This window comes from Phyllostomus discolor, chromosome 9 (assembly GCF_004126475.2).
Source record: "Phyllostomus discolor isolate MPI-MPIP mPhyDis1 chromosome 9, mPhyDis1.pri.v3, whole genome shotgun sequence".
Classification (NCBI taxonomy): Eukaryota; Metazoa; Chordata; class Mammalia; order Chiroptera; family Phyllostomidae; genus Phyllostomus; species Phyllostomus discolor.
This window is the reverse complement of record NC_040911.2, coordinates 10,954,211-10,972,776: the sequence shown is the minus strand read 5'-3', so window position 1 is coordinate 10,972,776 and position 18,566 is coordinate 10,954,211. Positions and strand designations below refer to the sequence as shown.

Here is an 18,566-nt window from a genome sequence, read left to right as displayed (position 1 = left end):
TTCAGAGTGACTGATGCAGACTCCGGCCAGCGGGGTCTGTGTGTCGTGGCTGTGACAAACAAATTCACACAGACTGCAGAAGTCCCGTGGAGGAAAAGGGACGGTGTGGCCACTCTCTGAGACAGAGAGTGCCTCGATCGTTGCCTGGACAGGCTTCTGTTGCTTTCTAGTAGCATTACATCAAAGAAGGTTCTCATTCATTATACTTAGGTTTACTTTAAGTGATTACTTCTTACAGATAACAGAGGGGAAAAAAATGTTGCAAATGCAAGGGAACGGGTAAAAATGATTGATCTGGTTACGTTCTGTCCTTGGGACGGCTTTGCACAGACTTTAGGGAGTTGCTTCAGAGATACACATTAAACACGTGCAGTCTTAATTCGGGGTGAGGGAGTTTTAGCAAAAGCAAGCCCTAAAGCAGCATAGCTACAATGCCAGCCAGGTTCCCCACGGGAAAGCCGATCTGCAGGCCTGGGTCCTGTGTGCTGCCTCGCACCCACCAGTTTTCCAACTCGGTGCTGGGCTACATTCGCCACCACCATGCCGACCAGATCCCCTGCGGTGGCAGGAGGAGGAGGGAAGAACAGTGGCACTCATAACGTAAATAGCTTTCAGCACTCAACACCTTGCCGTTTATTTCCTACAATACCTCTGGTGCCAAGCATAGAGTGGGCGTATTACAGTGACGAAAACGGCTGACTTGCGTTAAATCTGTTGCTTTCAGCGGCCTGGACTTGGAGCAGTGTTCCCTGAAGGTCCTGGAGCCCGAAGGAAGCCCGAGCCTGTGCCTGCTGAAGCTCCTGGGCGAGAAGGGCTGCACCGTCGCGGAGCTGAGCGACTTCCTGCAGGCTCTGGAGCACACCGACGCCCTGCAGCTCCTCAGCCCCCCAGGTGGGCCTTTCCCCGCGTGTGCTCCCCTCGGGTGTGTCCCCCGGGGTCCTGGAGGCACACTGGGCGAGACCGGCGTGTTTGACCAGAGGCACTGTGTTGAATGTTTTTGGAAAAGGTAAAAGTGTGGAGCCTCCGTTTTCCCCAAGGTTGACACATATAAGGAACATACAAAAACCAAATACAATGCATAAACGTCGATTGGCTTGCAGTTTAAGAAACCAGCTATTCAAGGCATTTTGGGTCAAGTAGCACAATTTCAATATAACCTGCTTATTAGATATTAGGGAGTTGTGTGATGATGGTGTTGTACTTCTATAGAAAACTGTCTTTATCCCAAGGAAATACATGCTAAAGTATTTAGGGGTAGGATTTCTGTGATTTCTGTTGAAATATTATAGCCAAAAAAATAAACACACACATATTTCTTTATATGTGTGTACACGAGTGAGGTAAAGCAGGTATGACCAGTAGTTAACAGTTTAAAGGTTTTGGCCAGCACGATGCTTTTGAAATGCTGATTGTCTCAATCGTACGATTTTTTTTTCCTGACCCTCTCAGTGCCGAGTGAGGCCTCTCACTTCCAAAGTGCAGTGAGAGGAATGGGAAGCAGACAGAGCTGGTCGGTGGCAGGAGGGGCCAAGGCGTCTCGGCCACTGAGGGCAGCAGCAGCACCACAGACCGGCTTCCCCAGACGCCCAGTTCGCCCTTACGGCCCCACTGGGAGCCAGGAGGCCGAGGACGGAGCACACAGTGCTCTCTGCTTCACGGGCCTTTGACGCATGCACTGTTTACTACACAGCAGACTTGTGTGTGATGCTGTGTTCAAGTTAACACGAGGAACCTAGAATTATCGTCCCAATCTTATCTTTGACTTTGTCAGTTCGGGGCCTGGGGGTGCGGGGCACGTGGTGGCGGTGTGCCGACGGTTACATGGACCGGAGAGCCCGGCTCAGATGGGCACGGCAGAGGGGGCGCGCGGGCTCCCTGACTGAAAAGCCTTGAAGCACGTTGGGCTTCAAGAAGGGAGGCCGGGAACAGCCCCGTTTCCAAGGCGTCGGTTTATTTTCATCTTCGCTCTTCTTTCCTGCCCCTGGCTTCCCCCTAAGATTGACTTTGTACGTAGGTAGGCACAAGGTATCTGCTGCTCGTTCTTGCATTGACCCCTGTCCCCGCAAAAATCATAAGAGTCACTCCAATTAGCTGATGATGTTGTCCCTTTGTGTCTGTCCCTACACCCGTCATCATGGCCAGGGGGACGGAATGTGCTGATTCGCCCGGCCTAGAGTCCAGGGTAGAGTTGGGCTGAGTCCGCTTTCCAGAAACCACACCGAACAGAATCTGCACATGGACCACCAAGTGTAGTGATGTCGGAAGCAGAAAGGGGGTCACAGGTCCTGGGGCGGGAACTGAAGTGTCTACTACAAATGGAAAGGATCCTGGATTATGAGTCAGGCATCTTGGACTTTCAGATTGATTATCTTCTGCTTTACAAGGCCTAATGTAGACGATACAGTAGGCCTCCTGTAAATGCCTGCTTTGTGTTACGCATTGTAGTAGATGCTCAACGCATGTGTTTCTCAGTGCCTTCTCATACCAAGACTTGGAGGCAGGAACCACTAGCTGCTCATGCAGAACCCCATCTACATAGAACCAGTAACCTTCTCCTTAAGGTGATCTTCGTTCATTTCTATATTCCCCACTGCCTGGAATCGTACCCAGCGGTTGTGATGATTAAAATCTCCCAGGCTGGGGTACTCTGCTAGCTACTAAGTTCTCATACCTATGGAGTACCCGGGCCTCTGGCAATGTAGGAACCTCTCGGGGAAGGAAATGTAATTTTATTTCGTCTTCTTCTTCTTCTGCAATAATGAGACTGAGTTACTCTGACCGCTGGTCATCAGGTCTATAAACTGAGAGTCAGTGTGCTCCGCCTCGCAGAGTTGAAGCACTTACGTGACACGGTGCCGTGCTGGCCTGCGTCCAGACACCACGAGAGGCCTCACGTCTCGGGACCCGTACGGTGAGCGCTGGCCTGAGTGTCCAGTTTTTCAAAGCTCCCCGTGTACAAAACTGGGCCTGGTTGAAACTGGGGCACTTGTTTGTTTAGGTGTACCTGAAAGTTGTAACAATATATTTTGATCTTTGACAAGCCAGCCATGAATACAGTACCATACTATAAGAAACATCAGTAGTCTTTCTTCTTTTAATTTATTTTTGCCTTTTGTGGTTTTCTCCCAGTAGTGGGATCAGCACTTGATTGTCACTGTTGTCCTGTGCAAATCGTTCTGACACTCGGAAGTGGCCTGCTCCCTGAGGCGTTTGCACGTGGGAGGAGAGAGCAGGACCAGGAGCACAGTCCCTGCATCACCGTGTGCGCCTGCTCCTGTGTGGCTGGGCGTCGCGTTAGCCACAGGCCATCGGATCAGTTGGTCCTTGGATGCTAATTATCGATTTAAGAGGAAGTATTTTGGGAACTGGCAAAACTCAGTAATTTTAGGGAGAAATAATTTATGGTTAGGTTTCTATCTGTATCTTATGTGGATCATCTAAAACACTGGATTTACAGATATTGAAACAAAAAAATGTAAGAATTGTAGAAAAGAATTTTAATACTTTAATAAGGATATTGATAAGAAAAACTATTGTAATTATATTAAGAGTGGAAGCTCTGAACCTTGGCTGGTTTAGCTTAGTGGACTGAGCATTGGTCTGCGAACCAAAGGGTCCCATTTCGATTCCCAGTCAGGGCACATGCCTGGGTTGTGGGCCAGGTCCCCAGTAGGGGGCGTGCGAGAGGCAACCACACACTGATGTCTCTCTCCCTCTTTCTCCCTCCCTTCCCCTCTCTAAAAAATAAAATCGTTTTTAAAAAAGTGGAAGCTCTGATAGAACCAACTTAATTTGGGATTTTGCTCACTCACTTGAGAAGCACTTACTGTGCTCCTGTACCTTTGCTGTGCCAGGCACGGGGTCCTGTGGATGCAGAGAGAACTGAAAGACGAGCCCCTGCCTGCTGAACGTTCAGTCTAGCAAGGCCGAGCCTGTATGATCACGTCCAGTGCAGTCATACAGAAGTGTGTAGAGACTTCCATCTGATCTCCAGTTTTCCCTTCTCAGTGTATTCCTGAATCTTGATGAAAATACGAACTAGAAATACTGTTTCTCTCTCTTTTGAAGCAATGCATTCAAAAGAACATTAGTTCTTATCTCACAGAAAGTCCAACGATCTTCCTCTGGTCGTCTCTGGCGAGAGGTCTGTTCTGGGTAAGTTGACTGCCGGAGATGCTGTGAACCTGGGAGGAGGCCTTCCAGGCCTAAACGCAGGGAGAAGAGGAAGCGTTCAATTTCTTTCCGTCCTGTTTTGCCACGCTCCATTCCAGCGGGTTGTGGGGTCAAACCAGAGGTCGCCAAGGCGATGGCTGCAGTATGGAGTTTCTCTGTGTTTGACAAACCGACCGAGTTTCTGTTGTTTTTGTTTGGGGAGTCCAGGAGCAGCTGCGGCCGCGTTGCCCCATCTCTGGCCGGAGCACTCCCCCGGACTGGGAGCTAAAACTTCAGTGGTCCCTCACTCAGCATGAGGTCTGAGCCGAGGTGACTCACGCCCGGTCTCGCTTTCTGTGGGCTCCGACACCCGCTGTATTTTCTGAAGGCACACCCACCACAGGACTGAGGTTTTACCCTCTTCTGCTTTCTCTCGAACCGGGCTTTTCCACGGCACGTGGGCAGGCCAGCTTGCCCCTCAGTCTGGTCTTGCCTGTGCTTCGTCAGGGAAGTGGCCTGTGGTTTTCATTCTTGGATGGTAGCCGTCCCCCTTCTCCGGCGCTGTTGCTCCACTCGCTCCTTGGGTCCACTCGGTGAGTGGGTCCTCTCCGTGGGAATTGGAAGGGGGCGGGGGCGTTCAGTGTGCTGAAATTATTTGAATCTCAAGTTTATGATGGTTTCTTAGACCTTTTTTTTTTTTTCCATTAAAGGATCAAAAACCCTGGTCCCCAAGCAACCAGTATTGGCATCTGTGTCCTTGGTAAATGTAGATAAACTTAGATGTGCAGTTCAAGATGCTTTTATTTGTTTCTTTTGTTTTAAGTGGAAACCTTTTGAGCACATATTTATAGACTCTATCAGTTAGAGTGACGTAGATCACGAAGTGGTTGCCAAGGAAGAAGCAATGCGCTGGCCCAGAGTTGGCTCGGCAGAGGCTGGACAAGGGGGGTGTTTAGAGGGAATTGACGTCTACGTGTGGGTTTCACTGAGTGAGCCCTAAGGCTCTCTCCTTCTCCGGTTGTGTGATGCTGCCCCTCCACTACCCCTCCCGCTCCACCGTGTCAGGTGGCACGTGAGGCCACTTCCGGGGCATCTTTTCCACCCACCCAACCCCTTTTTTATTTCCTAGCATTTCGCTTTTTTTAATCCCTTTTAAGCATGCTCATTATTATGTCTCTGCTGTTTAATTTCAATTTTGTCTCTAAAACAAGAGCAGAGGTAGTTAAATATTATTCTTTTTCTAAGATTTTATTTATTTATTTTTAGAGAGGGAAGGGGGGGAGAAACATCAATGTGCGGTTCCTGGGGGTCATGGCCTGCAACCCAGGCATGTACCCTGACTGGGAATCGAACCTGAGACACTTTGGTTCGCAGCCCGCGCTCAATCCACTGAGCTACACCAGCCAGGGCTAATATTCTTCAGTAGCCAAAATACCTTTACTTCACATTGTATCTTCAGAAGAGTACTATTGTGAACATGTAAGTTTTACATGTGAGCAAACATTTATGTGGAACACCAGATTTCCAGAAGTTACCATTTGGCTAGAGTCCCAGCTACTGACAGAGGTAGGTGAGCACCCCGGCCTGCGGGCCCTGACCTGAACTCCACGTCATTTCCATAACGCTAGGCAGTTTCTGGGTTGCCTGGGAAACTTAGATACAGATTATGACCTCTGTTGCCCCTTTGACCCGTGGACTCCAGTTTTTTTTTTTTCCTTCTTGCCAAATTAAAAAGTACTCAAATACCAGATGTTACTTAGAAGAGACTGTCCTTGTTTCATGAGCAGTAGAAATTTTCCAAAGGGAACATAGGAAGACATGAAGAGAGGCAAGGGTGGCGTGGATGGGGACAAGGGGGAGGAAGGAGGAAGCAGAGATGGAAAGAGCAGTAAGTGGGGCCTGAGAGACGAGTCTCTGCACCGGTGTTCGGGGTCACTGGGCCACTCGGAGGAACCAGGGGCATGAGAGGCGCCCAGGTTTAGCCTCAGTAGGTGCCAGTGCGAGCTGACTTGTAAGGAGACAGACATGGACGTACTTTGGTTGTATGGTGGGGATGACGGTTCTAGGAAGGAATGGTGTTTGTTCTGGGGCATCGCAGGGCGCTCTCCAAGGACAGCTTAGAAAGTTTCAAATAACTTTGAGCAAAAGTGTTAGATGGAAGCAGATGGGAAATGCATTTTGGTTCATGGCCTCTGAAAATAGATGCATTGGAGTGGATGCAATAGCTCTGTTCCTGGAAAAGCTGTTTGTAAATCACATCACCATGTGCGTGCACTGTGAGGGTTAATGACTGGAAGGCAGCCCGTGACGCGTCCTTCTGTCACGTCAGGAGCCACCCCCGGCCGCGTGCGTTGCTGCGTGTGCAGAGCAGAGTCCCCGTGCGCCCTCGCGCCGCGCCAGGTCCTCCCCGGCTCACAGGAAGCCGAGCGACCTCTGCGACTTGCCTGCAGAGCTTATCTGAAAACAGGCCTGTTTGTCAGGAAGCTCTGTGTCCCCCTCCACGGCCCAACTTTCCTTTGTGTGCCCCAGCGCTCCCTGCGTGGTGCCGCGCGGTCTCCTCTCCTTGCCTTTGTTCGGCACCTCCGACCCGTGGGCGCTGCGAGCGTGGTCGAAGGTTGGCCACGGTTCCCTGTCGCATGGCGCTGCGTGGGCGGAAGGAAGCGTGTGCGGTTGAAACACGGGAGGTGTTGTGACTTCTCATCTTCACTACTCTCCAGGGGCGGGTTCCAAATCACATTTTTCCTTTCAATTCTCAGTCGTTGAAGCAGGAAGGTATCTATGCGCATATTTGCTTGCTTGTTGAAGACTAGACTATTAAAATTGTGGGTACAGAACAGATGTATGAACTTTGAGTTTGCATGTACATTAAACATCATTTAGCCCTGGCTGATGTGGCTCGTGTGGGTTGCATGCTGGCCTGTGAACCAAAGGGTCTCTGGTTCAGCTCCCAGTCAGGGCACTTGCCTGGGTTGTGGGCCAGGTCCCCAGCTGGGGGCATGTGAGAGGCAACCGATAGATGTTTCTTTCACACATCGATGTTTCTCTCCCTCCCTTTCTCCCTCCCTTCCCCTCTCTCTAAAAATGAATCGATGAAATCTTTAAAGAAATCATTGAGTCCCGTCTCCCACACAAGGGAAGGGTACCTTTTAGAACATTCTGGCCACGTGGGCCCTCGCCACTAAAGTTATGCATGCCTTTGTAAGACACCGTAGGGAGAAAGCCTTTTAACTTCTATCATGCCTGTCTCTTTTCTCTGAATAATAGCAGAGAATATTTGCCGTGGTGAATTAATGAGCACCATCTGGAGGCCAGAGGCCGCATGCTGGCTGACACGCCCGTCAGTGAGAGCCGCTTGCTGCGGCGGGAGCCAGGACGGGCACCGGAGGCGCGCCGGCGGTCACTGGGAAGTGGTGGGCGTGTCATTTACCTCGGTTGTGATCACCATTTCATTTGTGCACATGTATTAAATCCTGTTGCGCACACTGAATATATACAGTTTGTGTCTGTCAGTTATACGCCTCAGGAAAGTTGGAGGAAAGAGGCATCACTGGAACAACAAAAGTTATAGGGGTTTTATTTTTTTATTATAATTTTTAAAATCGTCACCCGAGGACATGTTCATGGATTTGGGTGGGGAGGGGTTGGATGAGAGAGAAACATCAACTGGTTGTCTCCTGTCCGTGCCCTGACCAGGAATCAAACCCTCAGCCCTTTGGTGTACAGGGTGATGCTCCGACCACCTGAGCCACCCAGCCAGGGCAAAAATTCGAGGATTCTAAAGTCCAAGAAAACCTCTATTTGTAGCCTGGTTCTGCCATTTTTACAATGAAAAAAAATTAGTCTCAGAAAGGTTAAATAATTGACCCAAGTTAATTTGGATGACCTACAAATTACTTAACTTCATTTTCTTTTCTTTTCATTTAAGATTTTATTATTTTAGAGAGAGGGAAAGGTAGGGAAAACAGAGAGGGAAAGAAACATTGTGTAAGAGAAACATCCATCAGTTGGCTCTCGCACAAGCCGCAGATGAGACCAGGCCTACAGCCCAGGCATGTGCCCTGACCGGGAATCAAACCGGCGACCTTTGGCTTTGTGGGACAACGTCATCAACCAGCTGAGCCACGCCGTCAGAGCTGAACTTCACTTTCCTCATTGTAATGTAGACCTAATTAGTATTTAACTCGTACAGTTATGTTGAAGGTGAGAGATCAGAATGCCTGGCACATCCAGGAAATTGCTGCTACAGTCATGATGATGATGATGATGATGATGATGATTACACATTTATTCAACAGATATGTGTTGGACACCCACTGCGTCACCGTATGCCAGGCCCTGTTCCAGTAAACCGGTGACCAAGGAAAACAAGGGCATCGCTCTCGCGAGGCTTCTGCTGTAGCGGATGGGACGGGCCATAAGGCACAGGCCTCCCGGGTGAAGAGTGCAATTGCGAGCACGAAGCAGGGTGGGAGCGACAGAGAGCCAGGGTGGGGGGTGGCTCATCTAGACACGGTTCCCCAAGAAGCTGGAGGATCTGCCATCCAGCAGGGGGAGGGGGGGCGATGCTGGAAGGAGAATCCAGCCGAGGACCCCAGTGCCGGGAACTCAGTGAGCAGGGAGGAGAGGGGTGGGGCGAGGTGCGGAGGCCGGTCCATGCAGGCCCTTGTAGGCGTGGTAAGGAGCTTGGCTGCTCCTGCATATGTACAGTGGAGGTCAGTGGGGCGTTTTTATCGGAGCAGTGGGGTGGCCGGATGGACGTTTTAAAAAGACACTGGGTGCTGGCCAGAGGTGAGGAGATGGGTTGGCAGGCTTACCGATCCTTCAGTCAGGAGCTGACGGTGGCCTGGAGATCATGGCATTGAAGGGGACAAGATGGGAAAAGCTGCAGTGACAGGACTCGAAGACAGTGTGGAGAGTGAGGGAGAGAGGAGGGAGGCCCGGGAACGACTGCTAAGCTTCCGTCCCGAGTAACTGGACGTGGGGGGGGGGTGGGGGCAGAAACCCGCTTCTGTTCTCGGAGATGGGTGAGGCTGCAGGGTTTTGGGGGGCTGTCCTGGGGTTGGGGTATCATTAGGTCTGAGATAGCCATAAGACATCCATCCACATTTTAAAGCCATTTTAGCCACGATTCCTATATTTTCCATATTCATTCTTGTTTCCTTCTATTGTTGCAAATTTATTTCCCCTCATCACACCTAAACTTTGAAAATCAGAATCTCTGCATCTTAAAGTTGTGCTGTGAGACTCTCCTGGCATTGAAATGCACTGTTGGGAGTTTGCTGGCTTAAGCACAAACACTCATCCCGTGTTCTGACCTCACCAGGGACTTGTTTCACAGAATTCAGAGGAACTCTTGCTCCATCCATTCTGTGCTAACTTGGCATCAACATAAAGAATTAATGAATATGGCCCTGGCTGGCGTAGCTCAGTAGATTGAGCTCGGGCTGAGAACCAAAGCATCGCAGGTTCGATTCCCAGTCAGGGCACATGCCTGGGTTGCAGCTCAGGTCCCCAGTGGAGGCCATGTGAGAGGCAACCACACATTGATTCTCTCTCTCTCTTTCTCCCTCCCTTCCCCTCTCTAAAAATAAAATAAATAAAATCTTAAAAAAAGAATACGTTTTTAAAAAATTAATGAATATGCATGCTCTCCCTTTACAAGGATTTTAAATTCTTTTTTTGAGAGGTTCTACTCTATTTACTAAAGATTTTCTAGGGTTTCTCTGGACCCTTCAATATTTACTCATCTTGGACTTTTTTTTTTTTTTTTTTAGAAAGGAGTGGGGAGGGAGAAAAAGAGGGAAAGAAACAGATGTGAGAGAGAAACACCAGTCGGTCTGGTCTGTGCCCCAACTGGGGATCAAACCCACAACCCAGGCACATGCCCTGACCGGGCATCAGACCCATGACCTTCGGCTTTGCGGGCGACGCCCAAGCAGCTGAGCCACACTGGTCAGGGCTTGGATTTTGGTTCTGTTTGGTGTCTTTCTGGCATGGATTTCACATACCTATTTTACCCTGTCTACTGTGTTTTCCCCTGGGAAGTTTGGGCCCTTTGATGTATTAAGATTGACAACATGTAGACCCTCCTCTCCATTGCCATCTGGTTTTCTTCCTTTGGATTGGTGGTTGAGAGGAAAAAGATATTCTTAGGAGATCATACTCACAACACAGAGGGAAAGAAAAGAAAAGTAGGTCCAGGAAATTCAGTTTTATACGTTTTAATGATCTTGTCTCCTTCCTTCCTGAAAGCCCACAGACCCAGTGCCACGTGCTCCAACCTGGGCACGTGCGGAATTCCCTCACGTGGGTTTCTTTCCTGCCTGTCATGTGTTGTTGCATAACCAATCACCCCAAAACCAACAGCTTCGAGCACCAACAGCTTATTACCGCATACGGTTTCCAAGGAGAGGGATCCAGAAGTGGCTTCCTGGGGTGGCGTGGGCTCATGCTTTGGCCTCCAATGTGACGGCCATCAAGCCGTCAGCCAGGGCAGCAGCCGCCTGGAAATCCAGCAGGGTTTGGAAGCTCCCTGTGTTGGACGGTCGGTTCACACAGGCTGGCAGGAGGCCTGTGTTCCTTTCCTCACTGCTGGGGCCTACTTCGGGGCTGCCGGAGCATCCTTGTGCCGGAGTATCCCTGTGCTGGAGTATCCCCATGCCGGAGTATTGCTGTGGCAGCCGGCTTCTCCAGGGGCAGTGACTGAGAGAGAGGAGGGCGGGGCAGAGAGGTCCTTTTCATCCTTGACTCCAGGAGTTCCTTGCACGCTCCTGTCCGAGGTTCCCAAGTCGCCTTGCTGACAGTCATTTCTCAGATGAGAAATGTGCCGCATGTATCCAGCTTACACCCTGCCGTCCTGGCTCTGTGCCTTGCTGCTTACAGAATAATTTCCATTTTAATACTGAATCGTAGCATTGAGATTCCGGTGTCTTTTGTAGACATTTTTACTGGCATTTCAACTCCCCACGCGTGTGACCGGCAGTGCAGTCACTCAGGGGAAGTGCCGGCCGAGCGCGCACCCACGACCACGGAGTCCAGGAAAGCTGACCCCGCACACGCCACCGCGGCCGCTGCCGGGCAGGCGTCTGCCGTGGCTGCATCCTGACTCAGACCTGTCAGAATGTGGAAAAAATATTTCTAAGAACTGGAGAAGTGTGACAAACAGTTTTCTCCCCCAGTCGTGGGAAGTGCGGTAGATCAAAGTCTTCTGCCGGCGAGTTTCTCTCCTCCTGGTTGTACAGAGCCTGGAGCTTCACGCAGTCATAATCTGCCGGGGAAGGAGGTCTGAGTGGGCGGTTGATAGCGAGGATGAATATGCAGGTTATTTCCAAAATATGACCTTTTTTTTGTTGTTTCAGAAACATAAACAAGGAAAACTCTTCTGTGACTTTGTTTACTCAACTTTTTCTTCTTTTTCTTTGAAGGAATAAAGATCACTGTGAACCCGGAATCAAAGGCGGTCTTGGCCGGACAGTTTGTGAAGCTCTGTTGCCGGGCAACTGGGCATCCTTTTGTGCAGTATCAGTGGTTCAAAATGAATAAAGAGGTAACTTTTTAAACGTCCTTGAGTCCCCCTGTCGTAAGAAGATAGAATGGTGACAGAAGTGTGCTGGTTGAGGGGTCCATCCCCTCTTGCAGAATTCCGCACATGCGAAACTCGGACTTGAGGGGAAAGGACTTGCCCATCCCCTAACAACCGATTGGGGCCGAACGGAAACCCGTAGCCACGCCTACCTTCCTGTGCCCTGTCCACTCCACCGTGGTGTCTGTCACGTCATATGGCCGCTCAGCACATAAATGCTGGCATTGTAGACTCTTTAAGTACCAGTGGTTGAACAGTGTCAGGTGACAGGACAGACAGATGCCTTTGTTGTCTGTGAGCTTCGGGAAGGTACACGGGAGAGTTTATTAACTCTTTGGTTAATGGATTTGTAGAAGATGGTAAGACTTCAGCCCTACATTACTCAAAATGTTATTTGTTTTTTAAGTGACAAGTATTTTAGACTTAGAAAAAAGATAGACTTTTCAAAACTCCAAAGCAATCGTACATTTTGCACAGCACATTTTGCAAGGCATGTTTTGATGAGTTCTTTACTGATACTCTCTTACTGATTGTTTCCCAGATCCCAAATGGAAATGCATCAGAACTTATTTTTAACACAGTGCACGTGAAAGATGCCGGCTTTTATGTCTGTCGAGTCAACAATAACTGCACCTTTGAATTCAGCCAGTGGTCGCAGCTGGATGTTTGCGATGTCACAGAATTAGCAGAAAGCTTCCAGGGTAAGTAAGTTGAATGTTAGGAAGGGAATTACCTTATTTCAATTCATGTTAATTGTTTACTTTTTAAATAAAGTCAGGGTATCAAAATATTACCGAAAGCTCACATGTCTGCTAGACCCAATATAAGGTCACCAGTTGTTAAGATTTTATCCCGTGTGCTTTGATTCTCTGCTCTATGGAGGGGTGTGTGTGTGTACACACAAACATGTACATATACACACACATATATACATGTACATACATACACACGCACACACCTTTGTGTGACACAGAACCTGTCTCAGTCTGGCCCTGCTGCTGACTTTTTCCACCTTGCCAGCTTTCGTGGGTTTGAATGATGTCTCTGGTTTAGGAGGAGGAAAAAAATCTACTACAGCCTTGCTCACTTTTCCATTTCTTTCCACACTGTACGTTTTCCTCCGAAACTACTGCATGACTCCTAAAAAACTGTGTTGTGGAATCAGACTTCAGAGGAGATGTAGACGTGAAAGGGCTTGTAGGGTATCATTTGCTACAAAAAGGCATTTCATCAAACTCTTTTTCTGCTCTGTCATTCACCTTTTTCAGTCCAGTAACTAGTACTGATCAAGGGGAAAAAACAGTCTACTATAAAGGTGGACCTCAGACCCCGTCTTTTATTCACACACACTGTCAAGATCGTGTCCTTTGTCATTTCTGCCAGACGGAAAGAACAGGAGGGAAGCTGACTTTTTGTTTCTGGTCTGTCTTCCCTCCGCACCTTAATAAACACACCATCTCTAAAAATGGTGATTCGTTATTTATATATTTCTTGAATATTTCTGTGCATGTAATGAAATTCAGTATGTTTATAGATGGACCCTTACTCATTCAACAAATACTATTTTTTAAGATTTATTTATTTTTAGAGAGAGGGGAAGGGAAGGAGAAAGAAGAGAGAAACATCAATGTGTGGTTGCCTCTCTTGCGCCCCCTACTGGTGACCTGGCCCACAGCCCAGGCATGTGCCCTGACTGGGAATCGAACCAGCGACCCTTTGGTTCGCAGGCCCATGCTCAGTCCACTGAACTACTCCAACCAGGATTCAACAAATATTATTGATCACCTGCAGTTTGTGAGACAGAGTCTCCTGTGAGAGACCTGGTAATGCATAACATTCCTCTGTCCTCAAAGAACTTAAGTAACAGTGAGTGTTCATAAGTAATGCTTTCTGATATCTGCCTTGGAAAGAAATGCTAGTGACAACCTGTCCATATGTATTCAGTGCTCATAACAAACCCCTTATCTTAATAAGTCAAGTTAAAGCAGAATGTAGCACTCTCTGTGCTGAACGGGAGTATCCAGATGTTTGCCCCCGACAGCAGGGCTCTGCAGCCAAACGCATTTGGAAACCACTTGAACTGTTCTCCCCTCTTGCGTGCACAGCGCGTACTCACAGTTTGAAAGCGCTGAGAAGTCCTGCAGTGCCAGGTCTGCTCAACTTCGTTTCACCCAGACTTGTCTAAACTTACTTGTTCACAGCATTCTTTTACCCACAGAACATTTCTTAGTGTTTCTAGAAACGCCATTGTTTTATGAAACAGTTTGGGAGGTGCTATTAAAAATTGTAAAAAATAACCCTGGCTGGTGTGGCTCAGTGGCTGGAGTGCTGACCTGTGAACCAAAGGGTCACCAGTTCCATTCCCAGTTGGGGCACATGCCTGGGTTGCAGGCCAGGCCCCCAGTAGGGGGTGCAGGAGAGGCAACCCCACATTGTTTTTCTCCTCTTTCTCCCTCCCTTCCCCTCCCTAAAAAATAAATAAATAAAACCCTTTTTTAAAAAGATTATAAAAAATGAAGGATGAACATGAAAACACATTTTTATTTAATTACAAGGGGGAGTTTTATTTTTAACTTAGAGATTGTATTTATGGCTAATAATATCTTTCTTTTAATTTAAGGAAGTCTGGATGCCATCTCTGAATCCAAGTTGCAAATATGTGTTGAGCCAAAGTCCCAGAAGCTGATGCCAGGCAGCACACTGGTCCTGCAGTGCGTGGCGGTGGGAAGCCCTATTCCTCACTACCAGTGGTTTAGAAACGAGGCCCTGTTAGCCCACGAGACGAAAAAGATATACATGGTAGGAAGCTGGTTTTCAGGGTACTTTTCTGTGCTAATATATTAAATAGTGTAATTGAAAGTTAAGGTTAACATTAATCCCATTCGTTGGTGGTGTTTTCAGATTTTCAGTGTTTTTGCTTCAGGTCCTTGTTTTTTAACATGAATTGATTTGTTTATTTGCAAAAGTGCTAGGAAACAACACCAGCCCACATCTAAGGCTTTATACTGAAATGTCAAATTATAGTATTGCACCGAACTCACCATTATTGGATTCCTTGTATCATTTGCCTAAACGAATACTTAACCTAGTGAATGGAAATAATAACGCTGTCTCTAAAGCCTTCTGAAATTTTGTTTTGTAGGTTTTTTTTTTTAAATACAAAACAACTTTTCACCCAAGCCAATTTAAACTGAAATCTCAGAGGAAATACACGTGTACTTTAATATTGATACAGGTGCCGTACGTGGATTTGGAGCATCGGGGAACCTACTGGTGTCGCGTCTATAATGACCGGGACAGTCTCGATAGCAAGAAGGTAGAAGTCACCGTAGGTAAGCCGTGCTGCTCGGTGTTGTGACAAATGGAGTATAGCAGAAGCCACATAAACCTAAACATTTGAGCAACAGAGATGCTACTCCTTATTGCCCCGTTCTGTTTAATGGTGCGTTAAGTATCAGGAGTTACATTTCTATATAGAAATCGGGGAGAACACATACTCAAATTCATAATGTAGGTTTATATACCATAACAAAAAAAAGTTTGTTATTTATATTTTTTCATTATGTTTGAATTGTATAGTTTGGGGTTTGGTTTTTTTTTTCAGATTTTTTAAATTTATTTTTAAAGAGAAGGGAACAGAGGAAGAAAGGGAGGGAAATACCCATGTGTGAGAGGAACATCAGCCTCAGCTCTTGCCTCACCTCTTGCACACGCCCCCAACCGGGGACCTGCCCACAGCCCAGGCAGGTGCCCTGGTCAGGAATTGAACCGGCCGCCTTTCACTTTGCAGGACGACACTCAGCCAACAGGGTCATGCCGGTCAGGGCTTAGAGTTTGTTTTAAACACTTCCGGCAAAAATGTATTAAAACTTGAATTAGAAAGAGCTTGATTTCATGGAAAAGATTTTTAATAAAACATTTTTTAAAAAGCAGACATATGATGGAAAGAATAATGATTAATCAACAATCCCCCCTTATGAAGTGCATAATTTAGGAATTTATTCTATTTTAGCTCAATGCATTTATAGTTCGGTTTTCAGTAGCAGGAGATGTCGATGCCTGTGTTGGTTTGCCAACGTACTTCTGTGATGTTTATCTCTGTTTGCTTGATGGCCGCCCTTCTAAGACCATGAATTACAGTGTGTTCACATTTGTTTTCTCTGGAACAAGGAAGAACAGATGGGGCAGTGGAGTGCACGGAAGGTAGTGTAACCCTTTGGTCTGAAACCACGTGTCCTGCATGCCGGTTCCCCTGGGGACTGCTAGAGCGCTCTAGCCTGCCGAGTGCGGTAATGGAAAAAATACTAGCTACGAGAAATCATTTCAATCAGGGACACTGTATCTTAGCCTCGGAGGGTTTATAAATTACCACAGACACCTTTAAACTGACGTACTCTTCAAAGAACTAATTTTCCGTTGATTTTTCTACTGTATATAAGAATACAGTTCCCGGATAACATATTATGAATAGTGAACAATTACAGTCAATCCTTAATGCTAACTTTTATCGTCACAAAACTTGTGAAGAAAAGGTCGATGGCTAAACTCTCATAGACTGTGTGACCCTTCGGCCCTGAGAATATGCCCCTCAATGCAAACATAGTTTCTGTGAAAGTTTCAGGACAGATGTTTTTGTTGAACAGATGTTTTATCAAATATTAAATGTTGTGCTTTAGTATAAAATGGATAAGATCCATTTTTAAAGCTATAAGGAAGGCTGTAGATTAATCTACCACGTCCCCTTTCCCATAATATGTAAAGAGAATTGAAAATCTATTTCAACATAAGTTTCTAATTTGTTTTAATTAACCAAAACATTGTACGTAAGTTGTGATGAGTACATTTTAAAACTTAAATTCCCTTAGTATAATATCACATTGTTTTACAAAATTAGGTTTGTGGATAGCAAAGTATTTTTTCAATTTCTGCCTCTTTAAACTATAATATAACCTTAAGTTCTCCTTGGGTAAAATAAGAAAATAATGTTAAATCTTATGTCTCCTGGTTTTCCTATCCTTTATAGAACTGTGGTGTGACTTGGAAATACTGTAACAATCATTTCCACCCTGACACGAAACTGTGAACGGGAACTCTCTAGCCTAGGGGGTCCCTATCCCTCGGTCATGGGCCCTGCATGGGGGGGGCTCCATGAAGACACCCTAACCAGCTCCTCTTTCTCCTCTTACTCCTTCTTCGCCTAATTGCATGACTTTTAAAACTTCCTAACATTGGAGACGTCTGAGAATAAATGAGTAAAACGAGACATAAAATGAGCATTGCTCTTCTGTCAGGCTTCAGGGCGATGCCTATAAATTATCGCATTACGGTGATGCGTCCTTATTTGCAGGGTTCTGCCTGTAATTTTTTCAATGATAAACATGTGATTAAATCTCGATTTTGAAATAAATCTGTTCAGAACACTTAGAGATAAAAGTAACAACTCCAGAAATTTCAGGTGGAAAAATTAGGTCCGGCTTTTCTTTCTAAAACACGTGCAGAGTTGGGACTTTGGTCCTCAGTGGAGTGGCACCTATCAGGGGCAGTGTCCTAATGTCATGTCCTTTTTATCCCCGGGACGTAATGTCACCTGTTTAATTTTCCGTATTTTGTTCAAGGTATTCAATCAGGACAGGGTGGGGATGGCACAGGGGCAGGTCAGGGCATTTGTTAGGGTGGTGGAACTATTCAGTGTGACCACTGCGATGGTGAGTACAGGTACAGAAGCTTTTTAAAGATCGTTTAGTAGCCAGTCAGGGGAGGGGAGCTCCCAGGATGGAAGGCAGAATATGACCAGAGAATCCAAACCCGCTGCAAATGTGTAAAACACCCCACCGAAGGGAGGAAGGAGGAACAGGGCACCCACCTGAGCAGTGGGAAACGACAGAGGTCCGCACGATAAAGGGCGAAAGAAACCCCGTTAGTGGCCCTGTACTCCGGCCGTGCTCCTCCTGGGTTGATTTTATAACAACATGTAAGAGTAAGTTCTCCCTAAGACGGGATGAATAGGATGACATTGTAATTTGCTAACATTCTTTTTTATCGCCACACAATGTGTGCCCAAAGCCAGACGGCTGTCACCCCTTGCGCTCTTAGATGCTGCCCTTTCTCCGGGAGGTGCGGGTCAACAACTCGGAGACGGCTGTGTCCCCAGAGTCACGCTGCCCCCGTCCAGCCCTGAGCAGGGCGTCACGGAGCCCACCTGAGAAGCCGGCCTCCCGCACAGCCCCTCACCAGTAATCCCCAAAGCCGTCCAGGTCACCCAAAGCAGGGGACGTCTGAGGAACTGTCACGACAAAGAGGCGTCTGGCGTGCCAGAAGCAGATGCAGCATGTCCTGAATATAGGCCCTTGAAACGAAAGGAGCGTTAGTGGTTGTGACAGACAGACATCCCCAACACAACATGTTAGAGACACAGCAGGGAAGCCGGCGTGGGTGTTTCCAGGGACTGAGCACCGTCTGCACGGTGGTTCTGCACGCCTTCGCCTGTTCTGAAACTCAAATGTTGATTAGAACAGGAGAACATCACTTGAGACTGTTCATTAGTTTCCAGGAGTTTTTGACTGAGGCCACAGACACACCTGTGTCTTGACTGTTCATGTTCCGTAATCGTCCAGAATCCCTGAAACGTGGGACAAACTATGAACGAGTCTGTGTGGCTTTTTGTCACTCGGTGAAAGGAACAACAGCTCAGCTTAGAAGTCCCGCCCGATGCCCACCACAGTGCTCTTCCCTCCTTGGTCCGCATGGCTTCTCCTGTCACGTGCTTGGAAATGTCAAACCGATTCCACGTTCTGATGTGGTTTCACAGCTCAAAACCTTCTCTGCTTAGTCT

The 18,566-nt window shown here is 47.4% G+C and overlaps 1 protein-coding gene across 2 annotated transcripts in view; it reads left to right on the top strand.

Moving 5' to 3' along the window:
- The window catches only part of MALT1 (MALT1 paracaspase), a 52,176-nt gene that overhangs the window by 8,516 nt on the left and 25,094 nt on the right, over positions 1–18,566 (top strand). Inside the window, exons 2-7 of one of the 2 annotated variants that reach the window (XM_028524648.2) lie at positions 725–891; positions 11,577–11,698; positions 12,276–12,435; positions 14,355–14,533; positions 14,970–15,066; positions 15,905–15,937. In XM_028524648.2, the coding sequence (XP_028380449.2) occupies positions 725–891; positions 11,577–11,698; positions 12,276–12,435; positions 14,355–14,533; positions 14,970–15,066; positions 15,905–15,937 (758 nt within the window). The remainder of the gene's footprint in view (positions 1–724; positions 892–11,576; positions 11,699–12,275; positions 12,436–14,354; positions 14,534–14,969; positions 15,067–15,904; positions 15,938–18,566) is intronic. The other variant, XM_028524649.2, reaches the window with a different exon arrangement.